The sequence below is a fragment of the Pelodiscus sinensis genome, chromosome 1 (assembly GCF_052426305.1).
Source record: "Pelodiscus sinensis isolate ZL-2025 chromosome 1, ASM5242630v1, whole genome shotgun sequence".
Taxonomy (NCBI): Eukaryota; Metazoa; Chordata; order Testudines; family Trionychidae; genus Pelodiscus; species Pelodiscus sinensis.
In genome coordinates this window covers 254,185,862-254,198,897 of record NC_143052.1, presented here as the reverse complement: position 1 = coordinate 254,198,897, position 13,036 = coordinate 254,185,862, and the positions used below count along the sequence as shown (strand labels likewise).

The 13,036-nt window shown below is 46.9% G+C and overlaps 1 protein-coding gene across 10 annotated transcripts in view; it reads right to left on the bottom strand.

The window, feature by feature from the left end:
- The window catches only part of DOCK9 (dedicator of cytokinesis 9), a 307,165-nt gene that overhangs the window by 79,754 nt on the left and 214,375 nt on the right, over positions 1–13,036 (bottom strand). For all 10 annotated transcript variants that reach the window (XM_075918762.2, XM_075918765.2, XM_075918764.2 and 7 more), the window contains exons 32-34: positions 5,423–5,539; positions 3,701–3,821; positions 1,005–1,138 (exon numbers count right to left, since the gene is read on the bottom strand). In XM_075918762.2, coding sequence (XP_075774877.2) covers positions 1,005–1,138; positions 3,701–3,821; positions 5,423–5,539 — 372 coding nt within the window. The remainder of the gene's footprint in view (positions 1–1,004; positions 1,139–3,700; positions 3,822–5,422; positions 5,540–13,036) is intronic.

Genomic DNA, 13,036 nt, shown 5'->3' with positions numbered 1-13,036 from the left:
CAAAAACCAAAATACTTCTTGTAACTGAAGACAGAGCGCAACATTCAACATTTTCTCTGGCAAAGCTGGAATTGTCAGAAGTGAAAAGTCCATTGTAAAACGGCTGTTCTTTGCTAAGTGGGAATATTCTTCTTCCTCTTCACTAAAGCACATAGCATGAGCAGAATGCCTTCTGCGAAGCTTCTCCCTCTGCCACACAAAGGCATATTAGGGTCAAGTGGGAAAAAAGTTGTGAAATCACAAGGGCTATGAAAATTAAGTGATAATGTCAGCTACAAAAAGAAATGACTGAATATCTCAGTTACTGTTAATTCATGATTTACAACTGGCTTACTGTAAAACAATTTAAAGACTTTGATACAAGGGTATCCCACACTTCAGAATAGAGGGAAGTAATAAAAATTTCATCATATCCGTTTCTAAACAGATGTAGTGAAATGATGCACAAATGATGCATAGATTAGACCAAACTCACTTTTGAAACTCCACTTAAGTGATTTAGGATCATTGCTACTGAAAAATCAATGAGACCTTTAATATGTTACTTAAGTGTTTTTGAAAATCTCACCCCACATTTTCAGTTCTGCTTTATTGAATGCAAAACTTGAGATGGCTTTTAGTAGATCAAAGTGCCCATATCTAGCAGAGGAAACAACAACAACTTTTCTAAACATGTAAAAACATCTGTTCATATAGTCTGTAAACTATTTTGATGATGTATGTAGTATTAAATAGCAAGTCCACATGATAATCTTTTTCATGCAAAATAAAAAGTATGTATAGTAACATGATCAAATGAAATTATTTTATGTTTAAAAAATATGGTGACATTCAGAATGCAATACTGAATACAATAACTTAACTCCCAATGGAGTTCATGCAAAAAGATGCCTATTTACTCCTATGGGAGTTGGATTGATTTCTTATTATGCAATAGACTGTTTCCTAATGATATTGAATTACATTTATTAATATGAAGACTTATTCAAAAGCTTATTTTTTACCTTGTCAAGGGAATTGCTCCTGTCACCCTGTCTTTCTGGGAAGCTGTTTCCTGAATCTGTACTTATAAGAGAGCCTCTTGAGTCAGCATGTCTTACACAATTAACATTTGGAGTCGATGAGGTATACGGGGAAGCTAAATTAAATAATGAAAGATGTATACATGAGACAAAGGCAAGACTCAGCCCCGCTTTCTTTCTTCCTCAGCAGAATATCTTTTTTCTGATAGTTTAGGTGCCAAAATTTCCAAGTCCATTTAAGCAGAACTCATATTTCCCACAGCTGTCTGAGGGTCTTTAGTGAGCTGTTAGATCTTTGCACCTCTGGTTAGGTGATGATTTCCTTCAGTTGCTGCTTCTTGAAGCATCAGCACCAAACAAGTTTAGAGTAAGGATGTTAAATATCAATTAATTTACTAGTGGAGTAGTCGATGGAATTTCCATTGACTACTTGACAGGCACTTCCGTATTCCTCCTTTGAAATGTACAAGAGCCCCAGCGAGGGATCTTGTGCATTTCAAAGTTGGAACTCCGTGTGCAGCCCAGGGCAGTGGGGGACTCCCTAGCTGATCCTGGGCTCTGTGCGGCATTTCCGCAGAACCCCGAGTCAGCTGGGGAGTCTCCCACTGATCCCAGGTTCCATGTGGCACTGCCACTTTGAAACGCTGCGCGGAGCAGGGGGTCAGCTGATCCCAGGCTCCACGGAAATGCCGCATGGAGCCTGTGGTCAGCTAGGGAGTTCCCAGCTGACCCCGGGCTCCACACGGCACTGCCACTTAGAAATGCCCCCAACAGCATTTCAAAGGGGCAGCACTGCACAGAGCCTGGGATCAGCTATGCAGCACTGCCGCCACAGAGCCTGAACTCCATGTGGTAAGGATGTTAAAATGCGGTTAATTGATTAGTCAATGGAATTTCCATTGACTAGTCGATAGGCACTTCGGCATTCCTCCTTTGAAATGTACAAGAGCCCCAGCAGGGTTCCAGGGAAGTGCTGTGTGGAACCCGGGGTCAGCCAGGGACTCTCCAGCTGATCCTGGGTTCCAGGGAAATGCCACGGGGAGCCTGGATGACCCCGGGCTCCAGGGCTGCCCCTTTGAATCTTTGCAGAGGTGGCATTTTAAAAGGGCTGTGCAGCTGCCATCTTTGGGTTTCACTGCCACTTTGAAGTACCCTTTCCCCCACTCCTTTGCTGCCTCTAGTTCATAGAGGCAACAAGGTGGTAGGGGGAATTGACTAGTTGACATTACTGATTGGATAATTGCCCAGTCTTTAACATCCTTAACTGTGCAGCAATGCCGCTTTGAAGTAGCCCCCTTTCTCCCACCCCCCCTTTACTGCCTCTATCTGATAGAGGCAGCAAGGGTGGAGGGGAGCAAGTGACTAGTCGACTTGACTATCCAATAAGCATTTGCTTATCAGATAGCTGACTAGTCCTTAACATGCTTAGTTTAGAGTTTTCATACTGAACAAGGGGTGGGCAAAATCAAAGATGGGTCTGAACACATTTCTAGAAAAATATAAGTTACACTCAATTGGCTGTACCAGAATAGCTCTACATTAACATATTTATGCCTGCTCTCCAGGACAGAGGTAGGCAAGAGGCTGCCAGCTAATTAGATTTGGCCCGCCAAGTCACCAGATCTGGCCTGCAGCCACCTCGCTGGAACCCCAAGGCAGAGAACAGCTCGTGCTGTAAATAGCCAGCTGCTCTCTGCTCTGGATGACTGGGGAGGGAGGAGGAAGTCTTTGCCTTCTGCCCCCACCCAACTCACAAAGCCTCTCAGCTCCCATTGGTCAGTTTCCAGCCAATAGAAACTGAGAAGTTTGCTGGGTGGGCAGAGCCAGTATGGGAAGACTCCCTTCCTATTTCCCATGCCCAGAGCAGAGCCACATGAAGGAGCCTGGGACTGCAGCAGACAGTCGGCTTCAGGTTTCTGCAGAGCTGCTGACTGGGAGCTACCTAGGTAAGCACTTCCCAGCCAGAGTCTGCCTCTGGCACCCTATCCTCTCTTCCCCCCCAACTACCTGTCCCAGGCTTCCACCCAAACCCTCTATATCCTCTTTACACCTTCTGCCAGGTCAAAACTTCCCCCCCAATCCCTGCACCTCCTCCCCCAGGCCAGAATTCTCTCCTGCAGCATACCCCTCCCTGGCCCCTGCACCCCACTCCCCTGTCCCAGGTCACCACCCAAACCCTCTGCATTCCTTTCTCCCAGGTCACAACTCCCCTTCAGACCCTGCACTCCCCTTACAGCCCCTCTCCCAGGCCAGAATCCTCTCCTGCACACTTACCCCTAACTGGGCACCTCAAGCTCCTGATCATAGCCCCCTCCCTTCACCCAAACTCCCTCTCAGACTCTACATCCCTTCTTGCACCTCAGTTCCCTACCCTAAGCTCCTTTCTGCACCCAATCTCTGTCCCAGATCCCACACCCTCTCTGTAGAAGTTTGACCCTTAACCACTTGCCAAAATTTTTGAGTGGCCCCTACATAGGACAACCAGCTGCAATGATGTTCTTTATATTCTCATGTGCATGACCAGCAATTCACCTGAGTTTCATCCAAGAAAGGAGCTCTCACTTGATTGAATGATTAAATCTTTTCATAGTGCATGTTTTCAAAATGTAATAACACAGAGTTTTTTGTGTAAAAAACCAAGAGACGATTAGTCAAATTAAAAAAAAAAGAAGTATTACCAATGCCAGAGATAACACCGAAGAGATCTTTGTGGAGGTTGTTATCCAAAGCGTTTCCTAGTTTTTGTGGTGTTACTAAAGGATTTGTAGCTGGCATGCTAAGTGATTCATCTTTGGCACTCTGTTTAGAAAAGAAATAAAAGCAAATGATTATAATGTACATTTTGCAACATTCCAAAATTAGTATGCACATATTACTTTTCACCCCCTTAAGGAAGGTACCTGATGTTATTATAATACAAGGTTGACATGAAATTATATTACAGCAACCAATCGAAGATTACCTCTAACATGTCAATATATTTACTTAAATATTGCCCACAGTTGAGTATATACTTTTTAGCAGGTCTTTATTTAGACTTTCCTTATTTTTGTTCACAAGATCCAGAAACTTCTCCTTTTGAAAATATAACGTGAACATATATTTTTCTGTTTCACTTAGTAATTTTTATGTTATTTGAATGAATTAGATAATACAAGATACCATCAACTTGGGCTGTTTGAGTACCAACAGAGACTCCTGTCTTTGTCTTCATTTTTAAGAACTACAGCTCCAATCCTACTAATCAGGGATACTGATGGACTAGAGTGCTTCAGCAGCAGGGAGTAGGGGTCTGCTAGGCTCAGGAGCACAGCTAGGCTGTCAGCAGAGGGGCTGGTGCAGCTGGGAGCTCTAGCTGGGGCTAGAGCAGAGCCAAGCCAGCAACAGAGAGTCCTGGCCAGGACTGGGACGGAAGCCCGGAAGTGGGAGGGGAGCACTGATGTCTTCCGGTCCAGCAAACTTCCTGGTTTGGGACTGCACAGGTCCCAAAGGTGCCAGACATGGAAAGCCCAACCTGTAGGATTAGCATCTATAGTGTCTGCAAAGATGGAAGCTGTTGTTATGGCTGGCAGGACAGTTCAAACACTAATGCACAATTCCTGAATAAAAAAGAGGAGAAGCCAGGGTTTTTTTTTTTTTTTTTTTTAATTAAAGATGCTGTTGTGAATACTTTTTTAAAAGATAAACGTCCAAAATATCATGATTTGGGGTACTTTTCATGATTTCCATGCCTGCTGTGAAATTATTTACATAGGACCCCAAACATAATGCATATGGAAAAGAGGGCCTAATCAAGATAGCACAGATTACCATAATTTGACATTACCTAATTTCAAAGTTTGACTCTGTAACCTTAATGTTATTTTAATGCTTCTCTGTATGTAGCTGTAAATCTATTTCTTAAGGAAATGTAGTTTAAATACTGAATCCAATCCTGCATTTCTTGTGCACCTAAAAGTCTAAGAATCTTTTGTAAAAATTTAGTGAGCAAAACACAAGAACATTACAACTGTGGTCTCTAAAAAGCAAATGTTAGCATATACAGTTAGATTATGAACACATACAAACCTATGCCACCTTCTTTTTCCTTCTGACATATAAGTAATGTTGGGGGTAGAGGGAGGAGTTATCCAGTTATCCTTGGTGGCATAATAGTCTCTACGGTATCATTACAATCTTATTTTAGTTAGAGCAGCTATAATGGTAGTCTAATTTATGCTCCAGACTGAGCTAGACTGCTACCAACCCTGGGATTTATGAAGAAGTAGAATGGTGAATCAAGTGCACTTTGGTTGGACCCAAAGATCTGTTCGATAGCATTCAGCATATAATATGCACATTATTGAATATATTCTGCTAAAAATAGCGCAGAATTTCAAATAATAAACAGTCCCACTCACGCTGCTAGAAGGATTAACAGGAAAAGGTGACACATCCTTGACATTGATCCGTTGGACATTTTCTACCAGCAGTCCGAACAATGGCAAATACAAAGTAGCTATTCTTGCTTGATGGCTCTGAAAAAAAGATTTGCAATTCTTGTTAAACAAATAATGTAACTAGTGATTTAAGAAATAAACCAACCAACCAGCCTATCAATGGGAATATTTCTTCTATCATTCCTCTCTGAATTACAGAAAGCCGATATTCAACATGAATTCATTAGTATACAGATATACAATGCTGACCACTAAATAGTTATTATTCAACAATAAATGCTGCAATTAAAATTTAAAGTTCAAAGAATTTGTTCTTTACTATTGCAACATGACACTGCAGAACAAATAGATATGTGCTTGAAACTAAATACATATGAAGGGTCAAGCTAAAACTATGCAAGTTTAAGAAATCCATCAAAACTGCAATTACAAAATCAAGTTGGCTGCACCATGAATCAATGCCTTCAACATTTAGTTGGCCCTCTACATACATCATAAAGCAGTTCTCTCTCTCTCTCTCTCTCTCCCCCTCTCCCCCTATACATTTAAAAAAACAAACCTTTTCCTGCAGGGTGACAGAGTTAAGTCATCACGTCACTCTATGTCGCCCTGCCCCCCACATCAGAGTCCTCAAAAAGGGAAGAGGCAGCCATGGCTCGGTTCTCCTCCCCCTCCTTGGGGGGAGGACGAGGGGAGGGCTTGGGCTCCCTGCCTGCACCCCAGGTCCCATGCAGGAGGCATGGCAGCAGTGGCTCCTTGCTGCACTGGGGGCCCAAAGGCTCCAGGACCCAGTGGGAAACCTTCGCTGCCTGCCTGGAGCTCCAGCCTCGAATCCTTTCCCCTCCCTGTGCAAGATTAGTATGCCAGTGCCAGCTTCCTGGGGGGTAGGGTGTGGGGGGGAGAGAGAGGAGAAAACTGAGGCTCTGTGCTGGATTCGGCCTCCAGAGCAGAGCGTGTGCTACTTTGCAAGCTGAATCCGGCGCAGACCTTCAGGTTTTCTCCTCTCCCCTCACTCCTGTGGGAAGCCGGTGCTGGTGCACTAATCTTGTGGGAGCGGGGGGAAAGGAGGGAGTTCCAGGCTGGACCACCAGGCACGGAGCAGCTCCAGCACGCTTGGCCCGAGGCAGACAGACGGCTGGTTCCTGGACCGTCTGGGACCCGAGTGCAGCAAGGAGCTGCTGCTGCCACCCCCTGGCTCAGTCCTGGTCCCTCCAGCAACCAGAGGGAGGCCAGGGGGCAGGCTGGGGCTAGCTGCGGCTAGGGGGAGGGAATGGGAGAACTGAGAAGCTAGGGCTGTGACTGGAGAGGAGAGTGGGGGCTAGGGGCTAACCACAGACAGAAAAGGGTGGGGAGAGGGCAAGAGGCTGGAGCTAGCATGGCCTGGCGGTTGCGCTGAGATGCAGGGAGTTGGCTCTGGCTGGGAATGGTGAAGAAAAAAGGCTGGGGCTTGTGCAGCCTTGGTGGCGGGGGGTGGGAGGCCAGATTTTGTGTAGCCCCAGGCCGACCCCTTCCCAGTGGCCAGGTCTGGTGTAGCCCATGGCTGTCCCCTCCCTCAGCAGCTGGGGGAGAAGCGGGTCTTGCCTACCCCCACAGACAGGGTGGTTAGTGAATGTAGCGAACAGGAGGCATCACTTCCTACTTTTAAGTAAATAAGAAAAAGTGACTACATCTGCCTACACTGTAATTTAAATGTAAAAGAAAGATATTCACCCTGAGCAGTAACTGTGTTTATTTGAGATGTGTGTTCCCGTGGTGCTCCATTCTGGGTGCCGGTGTGTCCTCATGCTAGCGACTGCAGATTTTCTACCAATGCCCTGCCACACTGCACATGCGCAGTGGCATCCCCTCCTGCCTCGTGTCCTTTAGGCGGTCCCTCCGTTCCTTCTCTACCCTGGTTCCAGCCTATCAGAGAGGCTTCAAAGCAGGGGAAGTAGGGAGGGTAGTGGAGCACCGACCGGGAGGGGTGGGGGAAGCCTGTCCCCAGCAACCCAGCTGACCAGAAGCCAGGCGGCAGGGTCAGTGATATAAAAGGCCTGCCAGAGAGGCGAGTCAGGCCCCAGCCACCAGAGGAGCCAAAAGCCTCTCCTGCCCACCCCAGCGAGCAGCTGGGATAGGGAGAAGCTTGGACTGCTGGGGCCCCTACTGGATGACACTCTGGAGGGAGCGCTGACTGGACCAGAGGTTCTAGCACAAGGGAGCCCAGAGGACCTGCCCTGGACCCAGATACCACCTGAGGGGGAGAACAGAAAGCCTAGAGGTAGCTGATTGTTGTGTGGCTGAGTCAGAACCAGGTCAGTGTGTTGCAGTACAAATCCCTGCTGACCCAGCAATAGACCACTCTTCTGCTGCTAGGGCCCTGGGCTGGGACACAGAGGAGTGGGGTGGACCTGCATCCCCTCTGTCACCCCACTCCTGGATGGCAGTCTACCCCCTTGGCTGTTCCCAAACTGCAGCCCACATCTACTGGACTCTGCCTGAGCAACAAGGTCTGGCTGGGTGCTTCTATTAAGACTCTTAATAGACTGAGAGCAGGCTCCCCCTTGTCTGTTGATGTATACATGGTTGCAACATTGTCTGTGAGCACTCTGTTGTGCCTCTTATGTGCAATTTGAAATGCCTGCACGCTCGAAGTATTGCTCTGAGCCTGAGTATATTGATGTGCAGTAACATTTCCGCCTTGGACCACCCGCCTTGAACTGTTAGGTCGTTCATGTGGGCACCCCATCTTGTAAGGGAGGCATCGGTAGTTATTTATTTTGACGATTGGAGGCGGTGAAAAAGGACACCCCGCAAGAGATTTTGTGGTTTGGTCCACCATTAGAGGGACCCCTTGATGTGTGGCAGTAACACTACCAACTTGTGGATGCTGTGTTTCGCCAGAATGTAAATAGAGGCCAGCCAATGCTGGAGACATCAGAAATGTAACCTCTCATGTCGGATGACGATGGTGGCAGCAGCTGCCATGTGACCCAACAACTGTAAGTAGGTGCGTACTAGAATCATTGAAGAATGTGTGATGGTGTCTATTAGGTCCTGGATTGACTGGAAACGTTCCGCTGGTAAGTATGCATGAGCTGCCTTCGTGTCTAGTTGCGTTCCTATAAAATTCAGGTTCTGAGTCAGCTCTAGTGATGATTTTTGTATGTTTATAATGAGACCAAGGGAACTGAATGTTCGGGTTGTTACTCTCACCAACTCGCATGTTTCCGCATAAAGTACGATCCTATAGCAGGCAATCCTCCAGGTAGGGAAAAATTGTTACCCGTCTTTAGCAGTAGTAGCAGCCCACCTGCGCATGTCTTGGAGAATACTCTGGGAATGCACACTAACCCGAATGGAAATACTTTGTACTGGAAATGTTTGTCTGTTACTATGAACCGAAGAAATCATCTGTGCGCCACGTGTATTGCAACGTGGAAATAAGCATCCTGTAAGTCGAGGACTGTGAACCAATCTCCCTCATTCAGCGCTGGTATAATTGTGGTTAAGGTGACCATTTTGAAGCATTGTTTTCAGAGGTATCGGTTTAGTTTTCGTAGGTCCAAGGTGAGTCTCCATCCTCTCTTCTTCTTTGGAGTGAGGAAATATTGAGAATAAAACCCTTTTCCTTGGAATTCCTTGGGCGCTCCCTCTCTATTGCTCCCATGGTGAGCAAGCGATGGACCACTTGTTTCAACAGATCCTCGTGAGATGGGCCCCTGAAAAGGGGCGGGGTGGGTGGGGGAATTGAAATAAAGGGGATGGTGAGAACGGAAGCTACGATTTCTAACACCCATTTGTCCAAGGTGACACTGGCCCAATGGTGGTAATACGGCCTCAGACAATGGTGAAAAAGGGGTGAGACAGGAGCTTTGTTCGCGTCCTTGACTAAGCAGTCAAATTTGCTGTTTTGTAGAAGGCTAGTTAGAGGAGCGAGCAGCCTGCTGTTGCTTCCGCTGAGGACGCTGCCGGAATTGCTGATGTTCCAGAATGCGAGGTTGTTGTCTGTGGAAGGAGAAATTATATCTTCATCGATAAGTCTGTAGGGGGGTGTATACATCCCTAGTGTGCGAAGCGTAGTTCAGGAATCCTTCTGAGTGCAGAACCTTGTCCGTTTTACTAGCGAAAAGTTTATGCTTGCCAAACGGTAAGTCCTCAACTTTATTCTGGAGTTCTTTTGGGACTACTGCTGATCATAGCCATGAGGATCTTCTCATTGCCACCCCTGTAGCAGTCACTCATGCAGCAGTGTCTGCTACATCCAGGGCGATTTGTAATGCGGCTCTACGTGAAGCGTATCCCTCTTGCACTGGATTTGAGCAATGGTCTTTTTGAGTCAGGGAGATGCTGTAGAAGGTCCACCAATTTTGAATAATTGTCGAAGTTGTGGTTGGAGAGGAAAGTGGAATAGTTCACAATACGCAGTAGTAACGTGGCTGAAGAGTAAAGTTTCCTTCCAAAGATATCTAACTTTTTATTATCTTTTTCTGGGAGGGTACTTTTGATCTATGCTGTACCTCGTCGACCACCAATGAATTAGGTTGGGTGTGATTAAACAAAAAAATCTAAGCCCTTGGAAGGGACAAAATACTTCTTATTCGCCTTCTTCCTCATTGGGGGAGCGGATCCTGGAGTTTGCCATATTTCCTCTGCAACCTCCATGATTGCCTCGTCAATGGGAAGTGCGATTCTGCCCCAGTGCTGTGGGCATAGGTTCAAGAGACGGTGCTGTTTAGTGTGAATGTCTCCTAACTATCTGTGACTCGTTTGAAGAGATACTGGAATTGTTTCAGGTCATCTGGCGGAGAGAGGTCGCCTGGAATCACCTCTTGATCTGGTAAGGATGATGAGTGGTCTGTTGGCGATGTGCCCTGGATCAGACAATTGCCCCTCTTCAGGCTCTGACTGTTCCAGCTGGATTTGTTGGGCTTTTTGGAGAAGGAGGCAGTGAATGTTCGTGTTGCGGATCCAGAGATAAGGGTCGAGAATTGGGAGACGGAGAGCAACATGTGTGTCTTCTGTAGTGTCGGAATGTATGATCATGACGAAGAGGGTCATAATACGTCCTATGGTAATGACTGTAGTATCGTTCTGAGTGTGCTGGGGATGAGTGTTGAGAAGATAATAAACTTGTTAGGATTGAAAGTTTTATTCTTTTTATATTTCTTAGATTAGGTTTAGAAATGTAAGGCAATAGATATAATCATATAGTAAGATAGTAGTAATGTAGGAATAATATAGCAATATAAGGTATATATATTAACTTACATTTAATATTTTACAAATTAAGTCCTTTCAGTTGAAGGTCTATTTTCTTTATTCTGAAGTTTAGTAAATGTCCTAAAGTAGAAAAACAGTTCTGGGTATTGTGGCTGTGTTAATAAGATTAGAGGAATTCTGCTATGTGCAAGGCCAAAACCTTAATTGCTTGATTTACAATTGCAGATCTGTAACCTCAAAAGTCCTTATAACATTGCTCATGTGTGTGAGAGGAGTGCACATGTGTCGAGATAAGATGCAAAGTTATATTGCTTAGAACCAGATGGCCAGAGAAGGGGGGTGAGTGGGAGTGGGCAAAGGCCAGAACACGAGACAACCTGGCTGCAGAGAAGCCATCTATAACCATCAATGTGTACCCCGTACTCACAAGAGGATTGGCAGATTGACGAACTTTGAAGCGGAGCGGGCACCCCCAAAAGACGACTGATTACAGGATGAGCCTTCAAGAGATGTTTGGGAACGATTGACATCAACAAGATAACATTCCGGTCACAAGCTAAAAGAGCAGAGTCCATGGATTTCAACAAGAGAAAAGGATTATAAAAGCAAGGTGCTTTGCTATGGAACTTTGGGTTCGTCTTGCCAACAACAAATCCAGGGAAGCATCGGATCGATCGATCGACCGACAAAGGCCCTGCTCCCTCCCTCCCCCGTGTTCGATTTAGCTGGCCATTAGATTGACACAGACTCTGGACTGTTAACTATGACATCATCTGGCAAGACTGTGTATCCATGATGTTTTGTATGTGAGTGATTGAAAGGCATATGCAACTGTTGTATTCTCATTAAATGTGATGTACTGCCTTTTCCCCTATAAAAGATCTTGCGTGCTTCATTTAAGCATAACACACTTCTACGTCTTATATACCAGCGACGCCTCGGTGACTGGACGGGCGATCACATGAACGCCCTGGAGATGGGGACTGTGATAGACAGTCTCCTCTCCCTGTATCTTGCTTCCCTATAGTATGATGACCAGGGGACACTGGGCTGCTTCGAAGTGCCCAATTGTAGTGCCTGTGGTACAGCTGTGGGGAGGAGGGATGTTCCCAGGGAAAAAGTTGGGGAAGGAGAAACGAGCCCTAGATGCACAGTCATCAGTGCAAGGGCTTCCTCCAGTGCCACTGTGATATTCGACTGCAGCGGTGCCGCGGAATGCGGTGCCGAGTACGCTTGCTCCAGCGCCGGCAAGGTTGTGATCTGCACCTTAGACGTTGCTGCCAGTGCCGGTGGTGCTGGTGCCATAGGCAGCAAGACTGTTTCCGCTGCTGATGCCGATGCGCCCGGTGCCACTGATGTGGCTGCCTCCTTTGTCAGTTTCTGCGGTGCTGATGGCACTGGTGCTGATCACGCTCTCGGTGTCACAGGTGGCGGGTTTTCTCTGTTATATCCCGGCATTTGCCAAGACCCCACGGTGGTTGTCCATGACATGCTCGGTCCATCTTTTGAGCCTCGTCTGGTGTTAAGAGCTACTGGGGAGGATCGAGTTGGAGATGCCTTTGATTTTTTTGGAGCAGACATCTCTGTGAAAGTTGTACTGCATTTGTGCCCAGAAGAAGCAGGCAAATCTGCAGGCTAGAATGCCATATCGAGCGTAAGCATTTTTAACCGCATTTTGTGGTCTTTACAGGCTCTGGCAATCAGCTTACAACAGCACTGACATTTTTGCCGTGTGTGCTTTCCGTAAGCACTGGATACATGCCTCATGCCCATCTGACGCTGCCATGGCTTTGTGGCAGAGCGTACACTTCTTAAAGCCTGGGGAACCAGGCATTTTGTCAGAGGTGTTCCTAGTTGAAGTAATTTGTATGGTCCTGGGTGAGAAATGGTGTTGGGACTCATCCTGAGTTGTGCTGTGCCTTGGAGCAGTTGAGAGGGGAAGATGGTGCCGTCTGCAATGAGCTGGCTGGTAAAGAAGCAGTCTCCATAGACTGCCTGTAACCCAGCTGGATCACCGGTGCCACTGGAGTAGTGAGTTGCAGGACCGGAGGAGGCAATGTTGGTGCCAAGGGCTGTGGAGCGGTGCCTCTCTGTGACGCCGATGCCAGTGCGGCTGCCTCCAGCAGGAGGAAAGCAGAGATGAAGTTACCAGCACCACTGCTGTGGGTGCCGGCACAACTGAGCTCATCTGCACATGTGCCGGGTAAGCTGGTGCTGGGGCGGCCATTTCCAGCTTCAAACCGGCTGTTGAAGCTGGTGCCAAGTCAGCCCACGGCCCTTTTCCAGATGCAGGCACAGCTTGGGGCTGATGAGCTGCGGCCACTGGCCATCCTGTCAACGGGATGCCTTGGCAGGACACCAGAGGTGACCCATCTG